The 14608-nt window shown below is 35.8% G+C and overlaps 1 protein-coding gene across 2 annotated transcripts in view; it reads right to left on the reverse strand.

Annotated features, from left to right (window-relative positions):
• The window catches only part of LOC128990225 (2-hydroxyacyl-CoA lyase 1), a 28346-nt gene extending 16302 nt beyond the window's left edge, over positions 1-12044 (reverse strand). The window contains exons 1-4 of one of the 2 annotated variants that reach the window (XM_054412524.1): positions 11824-12041; positions 10026-10252; positions 5530-5711; positions 789-965 (exon numbers count right to left, since the gene is read on the reverse strand). In XM_054412524.1, the coding sequence (XP_054268499.1) occupies positions 789-965; positions 5530-5711; positions 10026-10252; positions 11824-11886 (649 nt within the window). In that variant the 5' untranslated portion in view covers positions 11887-12041. Of the gene's footprint in view, positions 1-788; positions 966-5529; positions 5712-10025; positions 10253-11823 lie in introns of both variants that reach the window. The other variant, XM_054412525.1, reaches the window with a different exon arrangement.
• Between the last annotated feature and the right edge of the window lie 2564 nt (positions 12045-14608).

Genomic DNA, 14608 nt, shown 5'->3' on the forward strand with positions numbered 1-14608 from the left:
TTTTGTGATTCGTCAGACTGAAATATTTGAATGACAATTGCGTTTGCTGATTCGGTTGCGCGCCAGGGCTTCGCCCGCCACTGGGGAGCGCCTTGTAAAGTCGGCGCGCGCAGTCAACGTGTTAAACAATAGAGAAAAATAAATGATTAAAGATTTGTAAAATATCACAAATGATTCACAAAATTAAAAACAAAAAATAACTGTAAACAATCCTACTTTGACAGTTCTCATTGCATATCATAGTTTTTTGTTGCTGCCTAGTTCAAATTAGCTGTTTCCATTAATGCAAAAAAAGTAATAGTGCTGCACCCTGTTGGTAAATCCTATAACTTTTAATGCTTTTGCATGCCATAGAACAAACTTTAAAGTTGAAACAGCTGACTAAATTCTTTTATTCCCTTTAAATATGAATACTCATAAGGTTAACATGGGGAACCATAGAGCCACTGGGGCGGAGCCCGAAAGGATTTTTGAGATAAGAATATGCCTATATGTTAATCGGGAATGTGAGCTATAATCATGCCACATTTCAGTCAAATCCATCCAGTAGTTAATGCGTGATTGAACTTCAAACAAACAAACAAACAAACAAACAAACACACAAACTTTCACATTTATAATATTAGTAAGATGTGTGAGTAGAAGTTAGGTAGGCCTACTGCAAACTTTAATTAAAATCATTCAGAGTATTGTATTCATAAGAAGACATAATATAATCACTGACCAAAGAGAAGTTTCAAGTATAAAAGTTCCACGTGCAATTTGTTATTGTTTGAAAATGAATTTACCTTTTCCCACGATCACGAGAGGTCGAACTGATCTGCTGATTATGGTAGCAACGTTTTGCAGATCTGAAGCCATTGGACAGAGAAGAGGGGGAAATGAACAGAGATTGGGAAATGAGATGTTTCCCCTTTCTATTTGAGCACTCAGTAAATTTGCTGGGAAATCCAAGTAACTTACTCCTAAAAAACAGTAACTTATTAGGAAAACAGAAATTTACAAATACGGCTCCACCATTTACAACAGCAATAGAATGACGTGTTAATCAATACACTGTGTTTTTCATATAATCTAGACCAAGAGTTTTATGTTTTGATTAATTTGAACAATATCTAAAATAATGTTTAATCTTTGATCAAAAATTCTAAACATAAACCAGGGTTTAAGGGTCGCCGGATTTCTACCCCCGGATATTTACCCCCATGAAAAAACGCCTACGTCACTTTGACGTCACATGTATGGGGGTAGATTTCCGGCCGCGAACTTTTAGGATGGATAAATTATTATATATTCAATCAACTCGCATTTCACGGTTTACTGAACAGTTGTAATTATTTAATATGCTAATAAACCTGGCACCGGAACTTTACCCCTGGAAATCTACCCCCAGACATCCGCCCCCGGACATCTACCCCCGGACATCTACCCCCAGACATCTACCCCCGGATATCTACCCCCGGACATCTACCCCCGGACATTTACCCCCAGACATCTACCCCCGGACATTTACCCCCGGAAATCTACCCCGAGAAATGTACCCCCAGTGGTCAAATCATAAATGTCCGACCCCGGAATTCCACCCCCGGAAATCTACCCCCCGTGCTACACTACGTATCGGTCAATATTCATTGTTGTAGTTGATTTTAGTAATTGGTTTAAAAAAATAATCAATGGCTCTTCGTTTAATAATTACCCTCTAATATCTAGTATTAAGCATGTGATATGTCGTTGTCTTGTTTAATGTCATCTATCTTCCCAATTCATTAAGCTGTAACTGATTTAGGTGTAATTTTTAAGCTTAAGATTCAGTGCAACGCAAATGGTAATTAAAAAGGATATTTTGATAAAGGGCTCCAAAAGTTTAACCCATAAGCATTTGATTTATTTTCAGACAGTGATTTAAATGGTTAACCAATTTTCACATACACTCATAGCTAACGGCACTCATCAATAACGGCTCGTCGTTATTGATAAACCTAAAGCATTCATCCGGCCGGTTCTCCTTCTCAAAATGCCTCGCTGTACAGGCAACACAGGTCCCATTGGAAGCACCTTCTAGGAATAAATCAAAGGCTTAGGGGTCAACCTTTTGAAGTCCTAATCAAAATATCCTTTTTAATTACCATTTTGCTCTGCGCAAGATCTTAAGCTTTAAAATGACACCTCAATCGTAACAATCGGCGAAGTAGGTCGGGTGAAAAAGGACTGTTACATATTATTGAATTAGGAAGATGGATAATGTTAAACAAGACAATGACATATCGCATGCTTTATACTGGATATTACAAGACAATGCTTAACCGAAGAGCCGTTGATTTCCGGGGGTAGATGTCCGGGGGTAGATGTCCGGGTTAGATGTCTGGGGGTGGATGTCCGGGGGTAGATGTCCGGGGGTAGATATCTGGGGGTATATGTCTGGGGGTAGATGTCCGGGGGTAGATTTCCGGGGGTAGATATCCGGGGGTAAATGTCTGGGGGTAGATATCCGGGGTAAATGTCCGGGGGTGGATTTCTGGGGGTAGATGTCCGGGGGTAGATTTCCGTGCTATGGCAAATCACTTTATAATCAAAATATTACATGTTGATTATTTAATAATATATTGGGGGTAAATTTACAGTCGCGGGCTGTTTCTCGACCGTGCATAAGCCCCGCCCCTCGTGACGTCAAAATGACGTAGGCGTTTTTTCATGGGGGTAAATATCCGGGGGTAGAAATCCGCTACCCCGGGTTTAAGAGACGGTTTGGGAGCTTGGTATTAAAACTAGTCTGGATATATTTGGTCCTAAGAACCAGATATTTTCAGTATTTAGGCTGCCGCCTAGAAAACTGGTTTGGGAGCTTGGAATTAGTTAGGCGCAGGGATAATATCACGCCTAAATATTTCTGGTTTGGGAGTCTAGTAGACTTGGGTGCCAGCCTAAGAAATAATCTCGGTGGGTTTGGGAGACTGGTTTTGGAATTAAGAAATACATCTTCCTCATAAGAATTACTGAGTTTAGGCTGTAACTTTAGTCCTGCCAGTGTGTAGGTTTAAGTGGTCAACGTGTCGGTATCACCTCATTAGCATGTTTATTGTTTACATATTAACTAAAAGAATGCTATACAGTCCAACCTCGTTATGACGAATCTGAAGAAACTCAATTGAATATTTGTTATGACAAGGATTTCGTTAAAACGGGGTTCATTATCTTGAGGAGGAATTTTGCTAAGTCAAGGTTCAGTCATAGCATCGGTCAACGTAGGTCGCAAATAAAGACCTTATTTATTTATTTATTTATCAGCCTCAATGTACAATATCACAAAATCAGTTGTGACATAGCGCAAAGCAGACAGATATGTGTTTTGGCTCAAGAAAATATGACTCACAAGAAAGAATCTATATATATATACCGTATATAATACAATATGCCGATTTTTGTGAGGTTTACTTAATACTTTAATACTTTTCAATGAAATGGCGACCATACAAAGTAGGTATTTTAAGCCAAGTATGAACAGAACTCCTCCCTCATTTTCAGACAGATTTTGATGATTAAAGTGTGAAAAAATGGCCCTGATCAGTAGTTTTGCAAAGTGGATTTCATTTTTTGAAATCTTTATTAGTTTGGGCAGGATCTTCCATCAAAGCTGGGTTTTCTCCCATAAGGTTAACATGAGTGTAACCATTCTTCACTTAGGCCTAAAATGGAAACTCCAAATTTACAATACAGAAACTTAATTTTATTCAATAACAGTACAAAACTGATAGTAAAAAAAAAAAATTAAAGGGATTTACAATAAGACAATGTGGGGAGTTGAATTTACTAACTAAAAGTTTTATGCTAGTACAATATTTTTAATTTAGGCTCAGGGGTTTTATTACATGTTCTCTATCTCAGGTTGGGGTGATCGGGCGGCGTTAGAATTTAATCTTGTTATTTTTACAATTACACTTGGTTTTGAAATATAAATTATTTTAACACTCTTCTTCTGATTAGTTAAATTAATGTTCTGAAATAAGCTTCTAATAGTTTCTTGATTTAAAAATTTGGTATAAATGTTCGAAAGGGTGTGGGGTGTAGCCTAAAAATTTTCTAATGGCTTCCAAGTAGGCTTATTGTTTTACAAGAGTGATCTCACCAATTTTGATGTCTTCTTCACAGGTAATAAAATACTTCTTGATGTTTGTAATTTAACAATGGGTGAATCTTCTTTTTATAAAATTTTCACTAAGTTACTTTGTTTGAATATATTTTATGAGGACAACATTTTTAAAATATTCCAGTTTACAATTAGTATCTTTACACTGGTTCAGCTCTCTTGGAAGTGAGGAAGGTTTGGGGCATTGTTACACACAAATCACATGTCAAAGCTGACTTTATCACACAGCAAAATTTTAGGCCACTATTCACATGGGCCTATGTATATTATAAAAACTTACATCTGCTAGAGAGCTAAAATTGGAATTTGGAAAAGTTATTTAAGTAAGTTACTGTATATTAAATTTGAAGCAGTTTTGTTACAAAAGGTTATAGGCTATCACATATTTACATAATTAGGTTATTTAAAAGTGTTCTATGTTACATTATATTAAATCAATTACCTATTGGTCTGCTTGGACAATTAGTCCAATCATATAAGGAATTTCCTGGGAAAAAATTCCCGAAGTTTTTTTCTCAGTGGTTTCTTATGTATTTTTTGACGCTGAATCTGGTTTTAAACTTTGCCACCTCGCCAGAGGTGAGCTAACTTCAGAAATCGCAAAAAACTAATAAAATACTGTACTTGTTTTACTTTTTGCGTATAACTCACAAACGGAGTATTTTTTGCCATTTACTAAATTAAAGTACACTAAATTCCCTACAATATACATGCAATAACTTTATTTCTACGATGTTCCAAACTGACGCTAGAGCCCACTCAAAATTCATCATTTTCTTTTACCAATTGGAAAACGTAGGAAACACCATTATAAATCCTTGGATTAGACACCCAACGAACTCTATTTTATGAATATTGATTATTTTATAATTATAGGGTATCATTAGGTCACATTTAGTGGTAAAAAAATGTAAGTAAAGTTAAGTGAAGTTCGGGAGTTATTTCCTGAAAACATAATCTTTTTTCCTCATATGCTTGGATTAAATTATTATACATGGTTTGAAAAACGGAGATGGATTGTCATATCGATAAAAAGAAAAACATATGGTGAAAATTAAATTATTCTATGGAAAAATATCAGTGACAATATAGTGAATTGTTACATAGTGAAATCTATACATTTAATTGGAAACTTCATCTCCACTAATTTGAGAGAACGGCTGGGTGTGCAAGCACGATAACCACTGCTGCAACTACAAACCCAATTATAAACATTAAGCAACCTGTATATCATTATAAACATGTAAATTAAATTATCTCAATTAATTGCTTTCCTAGCAATACATTTTTTACTGTTTTTTTTTACAGAGATTGTACTATAGGTGCAAGGTTTAGGTTCATTAGCATGATAAATGAGTTTCTCTATAAGTTTAGTCTTTACGTACCAGGTCTTCCGTATGTTGCGGAGCGTATAGCACTCTCAACATGTTGAGGTATGAGTTGTGGGGTTGGCGGTCGAGCACTGTACTTACAATACGGCCGAGACAGTTCCACCTGGGGACATTCTTGGAACCCACCGAGCCCTTCATGGTCCTGTGGACAGGAGCCACCTATCACCAACAGAGGCCTGTAAAAAGCACCAGCCAACATTGGAATCAAATCAAATAGTCGCTATATTATTACTATCATTGCTTTTGAAACATCAACACAACCAAGGTATATGAATAGGAATGCAAGATGAATATAGTCGAGTGAGGTGATCTGTAAAGCATTGTTAGCCTTTGACTTAAACCAGCTGTTTCTTTAGCAGGATCATTATTGTAAGTGAAGAGATCAGGAACAGTTGGGGTGAGGCTTGGTCCTGAAGTAAACTCAATCAATTTGATGGTTCAAACTTTACGGTCATTGTGTATTAATCTTTAATGGGGTTTGTTAAGGAAATACCCCCGCCGCAGCAAACCTGCCGACTAAGCGAATTTCCATTTGTCTGAATTGATTTTCAGTTAAATATATTTTAATAACATTAGGTTTAACGAGTACCTAGGTTTGCTGCTACAAGGAAACTAATAAAATGTGTGTTTTTGAGTAAAATATTGATAGCTTAGTACAAAATAAATAAATTTGCCAAGTTTGATCAAAATATATTCATAAACAAGCAAACTACAACATTTGACAATATTCTCCATAAGAATAACATGGGAATTTTAAATTTACAATTTTTTTAATTTTCTCCGTTACTAATAATCGAACAAAAATACTTTTATATACTAAATTATTAGTTTTTTTAAGCTTTTTAAAAAGGTCTAAAGAGAAATTGGGAAATTTTGTGTTTTGAGGGTCAAAAGTGAGAAAAACCAATTTTCACCCCATAAAACCCCCCCCCAAAAACCCCGTTCCCATGGTCCGATCGTGCTGGTTCGCGAACTCATTCAAGTTTATCCCGCTTTACCTTTAAACCAAATTTCATCAAAATCGGACAAAAATTACTCAAGTTATCGCGTTCACGGACGTGTATATCTATATAAATAAAATTAGAGTTTTGTCTGTACATTGCTTAGAATAATGAACTTTTTGGTTATTTTTACATTTCATAGGTCAGAGAAACCGAATCAAACCTTATCTCAATTTCTGTCTGTCTGTCTGTCTGTCTGTCTGTCTGTCTATCTGTCATTCTCTTGGTAACGCTAAAATACGCACTTTATTACAACTACTCCTCAATAACTATAGCACTGTCCCGCCTGAAACTTATTTTCCAAATACTATACATATATGAGATGGTTTTAGACGTATTTCATCGAATATGAGACAGTTAGATATTTAACAGTAAACCCTTGAAAATCAAGTTTTTGTCGATTTTTGACGTGGAATTTCTGGAAGCCCATGTTAACCTTATGAGAAATGAAATTATTGAATCTTAACAGCTGTTTCAATTAAACAAGTTGGTTCTGTTCTGTGATGTTCAATAGCATTAAAGTTACAAGGATTACCAACAGGGTGCAGCACTAGCACTATTATTTCTTTTACATTTATGACAACAGCTAATTTGCAACCTGGAGGCGAGTGAGCGTAGCGAACGAGCTAACCTGAAGGCAAGTGAGCGTAGCGAACGAGCTAACCTGAAGGAAAGTGAGCGCAGCGAACGAGCTCCAACATACAGGTGAGTGAGCGTAGCGAACGAACTTCAACCAGGACGTGATTGAGCCATGCAAACGAGATCAGATAGTAAAAATAAAAGTAAGCCTACCGTTATAGGATCGACCGGCAGACACAGAGGTAATTTAACCTTTTATTGATTGTCATACCGATCCGGAACAACAAAAAACAACATAAAATGAAGCTATGTATAATAGTTTGGCCAGCATATCTTAAAATATGCAAACCAACTGCTGTTCGTTATATAAGAAGGTTTCAACTGAATATTATAAGATCCCCGTGCGTAGAACGGGTACACAGCTAGTATATATATACATATATACAAGTCTATATATATATATATATATATACATATATAAAAATTTGAACGAATAGTGTTTTTGGCCTCTGGGGACATCAAAATGAAAAAGTAAATCGGTCCCGGGTCTAGGTCTTACCGTGCCACCTACGGTAATAGCTACTTCCCTATAGGGAAATTCGCTAAAAAGCAGTTAAAAACCAGAAACCCCAAGTAATTGTGAAATAATTTTTAGAAAATGATATATACCAATATCCAATTATGTATAAAGCAACTAAGCCGTATATTTTCATCCCATGAACACATTTACAATCATTCAAATTAGTAAAAATCACCTGTCGGAGTAACAATGTTGCCAATATCTATTGTATAAATTGTGTAACTATGTGTAGTTGCCATTACAGTGGCAATGCAAATGCTATTATTTATTGTTTAGCAACGTTCTTACACAAGGTTTTACTGCCTAGAAATAAGTGGTATAAGTTACATGAGTTTAGGTCCCTAAAATAAGTTATAGAGAATATATATAAAGATATAGATGTAAACAAAGATTGGTGTAAAATATTACGTCAATGATAGAGATTTTCACCCTATACAACGAATGTCCTCTATTTTAATCATGGCACAATGATAAGGTCACTGACAGCTGATGTCACAAAGTTGTCTTCTGATTCTTGAGACAATTCTGGTTGGATTCAAGTTTGGTTACGTTTTGGTATTTTAAGACCTTACACCTAATCTTTAATCTTTATAGGTATATTACAAGATCGCAGCAACATCCACGATCACCCACTGCAGTTGTGATTTTTTACTTTGCACTTTACACAACTGTCCTTGAAGCGCCGTCAATGAGTGGAAACCTTTTTTGTAAGCTATTGGTGACGATGATTAAAAAAATGTAAGTTTCCCAGCACTAATGCACACTGATTCACGGTATTTTCCCTGGTTATCAAAACTCAAGAACAATTGTTGCACTTACGATTAATTAAACCGGTTAAGTAAAGCACAACGTTTTTAATCTAACTTGGTTTGGATGTGCTAACAAAACTTGATCAGAAATGGTTGCGGTATTTGTAAACAACTTTAATGTAAACATATCAGTGACAGCTAGAAGTGAGAACTAATCCAAACAGCTGATCGTTATTTCATCAAATGTAATAGTAAACATTGGGGGAAAATTTGACAAAAATCGAACAAAATTGGGTTTTTGACGGTTCGTTATTTTGTTTTCAAAGAAGCGAGGGCACGTTTTTATAGCCAAAGACACTCTCACCAATACGGTAAATACAGAAAAATGATTGGAACCTTGATCGATACTCTAGTTTTCTAGGAGTAGGCAGCGTAAAATGACATTTTGGTGTCACAGACGGAATGACAGAATGGACAAACAGACAGACAAACAGAAATGGAGATAAGACTCGTTTTGGCTTTCTTAGAATATGAAACGTAAAAATAACCAAAAACTGCATGATTCTAAGCAATGTACAGACAAAACTGTAATTTTATTTATATAGATAATTTCTGAAGTACTTTTACATTCTCCCCCTATACCATAGTATATGGAGAAAGTATTGTTTTCGTAAAAAATTTCGAGTTTGAGTTTTGAGTGGTTTTGTGTGGTTTTTGAAGTGATGTGTGTGTGTGTGTGTGTGTGTTTGTATGTTTGTACAGAGCTACAGACCACACCTGTGGTCTGATTTTGATGAAATTTGGTATGTAGGTACTAATCCAAAGTATCTCTCTAGGTTTTTTCGTTTAAAAAAAAATCTAGATTTTTGATGGTAAAACCCAGAAAATTACAGAAAAATTGAATTTCTCCATATGTGTATATATTATATGGCCATATTATTATTTCAAACATTGTCTTCAAAGATGTCCAAAAACATAAATAGCGAATCAGCATGATCGGACAATGGGAACGGAGTGTTATGGGGAGTTTTACGAGGTAAAAATTGGTTGTTCTAGTTTTTGAACTTCAAAATGAATTTTTTTTTTTTTCTTTCTCAACTATTTTGAAGAAGTTAAAAAAAAACAAATAATTTAGCATATAGAAGTGTTTTTGTATGGTTATTGGTTATGGACAAAATTTAAAAAATTTTAAACTTAAAATTTCTAGGTTATTCTTAAAATCTTATGGCGAATAAGTAACTTAAACAGTTGTAGCCTAGTTTTCTTGTTTATGGATATATTTTGATCAAACTTGTCAAATGTATTTATTTCAGCTTATATTTTACAAAAACACACTTTATTACCCTTTCTGTAACAACAAACCTAGGTACTTGTTAAACCTAATGTCATTTAAATAGATTTAATTGAAAATCCAATCAGGTAAATGGAAATTAGTTTAGTCTGCAGGTTTGCTGCGCAAGAGTATTTGTGATTATCAAACTGTGAATGTACCCATTATAAAGCAAAGAGTAATTTTCTACTCTTAAATGAAAACAAATAAACCTTTAGCATAACTCACACCCAATGTAGAAATAAACCTACCAGCAATTGACTTTAGCATTTGCCATTCCTCCGAACACATGAAGTAGACCAGGGCCAGAGACCACAAGACATACAGCAGGTTTCCGAGTGAGATAGCCAATAGCTTGCGCTGCGTAACATGCAGCTTGTTCATTGCGCATTCCCACATAATGTAGACCAGCCTGTTGGAGAGCAACGCTCAACTCTATCACAGGTATACCGACGATGCCAAAAACATACTCCACCCCCTGAAAAATACTCAATATTTCAGTTTTCAAGTAGACTTACTAAGTTAATTGGTTACAAATTTTGAGAATGTAATATACCTAATTTTCAATTTTACTTAGGGCTTTTGAACTTAAACCTGTTTGGATATTTAGGAGCCATCTTATGTTTTAAACGTCCTATCATCAATTTGAAAATAAATCACTTGATTGTAAGATTTGGAATTCAATTGACACTAAATGCAGTGCATAAAAACAATCTAATAGTAAGATAGGCTGATTCAATCATGCAATAAAACTGACAATATCTTGGATTATGGTCAATTTAAGTTTAACTCTCACTTAAGAATAAAGAGATCAATTTAATACTTAATTCCACATTAAGTTAGGTGCGATTCCCCCGAGCGACAAATCAAGAGAGTTGGCTGAGACTAGAATTGTCGCAACCAGGCGACATACCAGTTCACACGGCCAATAACTCCACTGGATTTCAAGTGTGACCTTAACTTGTTTACTGCTGAAAACCTTTACAATGGCGCTCCCTAAACTGCGGGCGGAGCCCCGGCGCGCTACTGAATCAGCGATCGCAATTGGCATTGAAATATCTCAGTAAGACGAATCACAAAAGAACAGTGATGATTGTTCTGCGTTACCCCGAAAGTGGACGTAGTTCACTGAAACTATAAACTAAACTAAAACTAAAAATGGGTAATTCTGAGCAATTACTTGGTCAACCCCAATTTCTTTCATACTTTACTATGGTCATCAGGATGTTATTAGAAAACAAGAAACATACGGTATAATTGTAAGCTACATATAACATACAATTGTAAGCCCCGCAAGGCCATCGTACAGGTTGCAGAGCGATAAGAACTTTCAAATTCCAAGCGATAACAGTGGCTTGCGGGAGACGGGCAGAAGGCCAGTTGTGACAGTACCGTTAAGGCTATGGCTAGGGATTCCTCTGATAATCCTTTTTTATGTGACGGGTGTGAGAACACGTTACTTAGTTTCACGGTTTTAAGCGAAGATCAGGAAAAGTTAACACGTTTTAAGTACGAACACAGCGTTTTTCAACGTACCAAAGTGTGTCCACAATGTGGCGGTTCGATGACATTAAATGAAGAAAAACACATGTTTAACTGTTGGAATAGAATCGAGTCTACACTATTTGTTTCGGGCTATCAGTGAAGTTTACAACGGGGAACCATTGCGACAGAACACTGATCAAGTTGCCAATGACTTGGATGAGGTCGTTGAACCCGGCGATTACTGAGGTACCTAATTTCTATTTGTATATAACATATACTAACTTTCCGGGGCTGAAATATGTTTTTTTTAGTTTCACATACATCTCTAAGGCCAGTTGCGACAGTAGGCCTACCGTTCTGTTTGGTTAGGTTAGGTTAATTCATAACCTAACCTAACTTAACCTAACCTTGCGGGAGCTTAAATTATATGTTTCTTGTTTTCTAGGTAAGAACATCCTGATGACCATAGTAAAGTATGAAAAAAAATTGGGGTTGACCAAGTAATTGCTCAGAATTAACTTACCTAAAAATGTTGTAGGCTTAATGTTTTGTTTTTTTACTTACTTGCAGCTTTAAAGCTTCAGCTACTATCTGATTTCCATCTAAAACTTCACTAGGATCACTCATGATCAAAAGATTGTAGACTAAAATCCGCTTTTACTGTAGTTAGGCCTGGAGTGGTTTCTTCGAAACACCGACGACCGACCCGACACTAAAAAATCAAAACAACAGACAACGATGTCAAAAAGTCAAAGTCAAACTCAAAACAAAACAAATAGCCTAAAGCAAATCAACAAAATGTGTAAGTAAAAATAAACGTCAAACGTCCATTGCCTTTCAGCTTTCCGTTCTCACCACTTCATGGTCATATCCATTCTTCCATTGTCTAATATCATCATATCAAATATGTAATCCTATTAAATTATTAATAAATGAATCATAATTAGTCACGGGCGGCAGGCGCTCGCGCTGACGTTGATAGTCTCGCAGACGCAGACTCGCAGTTGTTATTTCATTTCATTTTTCTTATCATTGCCGCGTTCGTTGTTAGTGAGTAGCCACCATTTTTCTACATGAAACTCGGAAGTTCGTGGAAAAAAAATATATAATTTGGAAGGGAAAGGGTGGTGTGGTAGTGCCCCAAGTGCCCATGAAAGTTCCACCATAGATTAAACTTACTCCTCATGTTTAATCTATGGTTCCACCATAGACTAACCAACACAAGTAAGTAGACTTCTCATCCCATTGTAAATTTTGAAGCACGTTTTTCGTGTCTAGTTCATGTACGTGACACAAAGGCGCTAAGGGAGTATGTTTTATCTATGGTTCCACGTAGTACCATAGACGTAGTACACAATCAATGGTGTAGTTCATGAACAAATATTCATTCCCTTTTAGCGAATTTCCCATTATAGGGAATAAGCCACTAAGAGTAAGCTCATTCTTTCCGTATTGGAACAAAACGAAGGTAGTGAATTTTCGGCCTATTCGGATTCCAAGGTACAAACACTTAGCGGTCAAAGGTAACATTATTATATGTAATTGGCCCAGCAGTCATAATGTGCTTATTGGGGGCGACGTGAATAGAGAATTTGACATCACAACAGAAAAACAAACCGTTGAAGATTTTTTAAACCTTCTTAGACAACACAACTATTTTCGTAAAGATTTTTCCCCAACACGAGGTGAGCATTGCCTTGATAATGTCTTTGTAAGGATAGGCACTGACAATGTTGCTAGCTGTAACAGTAATGTAATATTCTTTCCTTTTTATGACCATGATAGTATAATCCTTAAGTTTTAATTCAAATGTTTTTTTCTGACAATGAGCCTATCGGTTACCTTAGAACAGAGTTGTCCAAGTCGAGCCTTTTGGACATAACTAACTGATAGCCTATTATCAATTGACTGGGATCTGATTTTCCAAAGTCTAACTGTTGAAGCATCAATCTGGTTTTCATATTTTTTTTTAAAGGTTACTCACAGTGTACATATATACAGGATGAGTTTTAATTGCCCCCCCCAAACTTTTTTCTACATTTTTTCAAATATCAATCCCAGACCACTTCCAAACATTGTTGGGTAGTAAGTACTTCATTTTGACAAGGTGGTCATTTCCGGCCGCCATCTTGGATCCGCCATATTGGATACAAAATATATTTTCAAATGTAAAGGTGGGTATGTGACCCATTATTTCGAACTAGATTTTAACCCTGATTACAATGCCACAGACCGTTTTAAAAAATCTTGATCCATTCCAATGTTATGACACCTTTAAAAAAATTTTTTAACCCATTTTAACATTGTGCATGTACAAACTAAGACCATAATCTCAAAATAGTGTTAGATAAAGATATACTACCAGTCATTGTCGACCTATTTTCACTTGGTTATGACGGATGTATTTTTTCGGCCGCCATCTTGGATCCGCTATTTTGAAATGTGATAAATTATTTTAAATATGAAGGGGTGTTGTGACCTATCATCTCGAATTACTTTTTTAAGCTGAACCCAATTCCATGATCCGTTTTTCATTTTCATATTTTGATTTTGAAATATTGACATTTTTAACAAAAAAGTTGCAATATTTCATAATGAAGTACTTACTACCCAACAATGTTTGGAAGTGGTCTGGGATTAATATTTGAAAAAATGTAGAAAAATTTGGGGTGGGACAATTAAAACTCATCCTGTATATATATATATATATATACGTTATGCACTCCGAAACCGCTCGACAGATTGTAAGGAAACTTTCAGGCATTATTAAGCATCTTTCAAGGATGGTTCGAGTGAAGTTTGGTGCAGATCCGTCAAAAGGGCTCTGCCCCAGAGGGTTTTTAAGTGGGCCAATGTCAGACTTTTTGATCTACGATGTTTACAAATAAATATAATTCAAAAGCAGATGTTAACTTTCACCAACTGTTTTGTAGGTTTGAATAATCACAACATTCTGTATTAGCAATAGTCATGATTTGAAATAGTGCCACAGTGTTTCTACAGAGTGCAGCACAGAAATTATTTTACTTTTGAATAAGTCCAAATGTATTAAACCCCAATTGCAGCACACCTGTGCACTTAACAACGTTTAAATTCTTCAATGTTAAATATTAAAACATAAAAACCTTTATCAAAGTTTTATAATCAATAAAAGGGATGACTTTTTTCAATTTATGACAACAGGTAATAATTTGCAACCTAAAGGTGAGTGAGCGTAGCGAACGAACATCAACCTGGAGGCGAGTTAGCGTAGCGAACGAGCTAACCTGAAAACAAGTGAGCGCAGCGAGCGAGCTCCAACCTAAAGGTGAGTGAGCGTAGCGAACAAACTTCAACCAGGACGTGATTG

Source organism: Macrosteles quadrilineatus, unplaced genomic scaffold (genome assembly GCF_028750875.1).
Source record: "Macrosteles quadrilineatus isolate MER2022 unplaced genomic scaffold, UCM_ALF_1.0 Scaffold_3__2_contigs__length_128488019, whole genome shotgun sequence".
Classification (NCBI taxonomy): Eukaryota; Metazoa; Arthropoda; class Insecta; order Hemiptera; family Cicadellidae; genus Macrosteles; species Macrosteles quadrilineatus.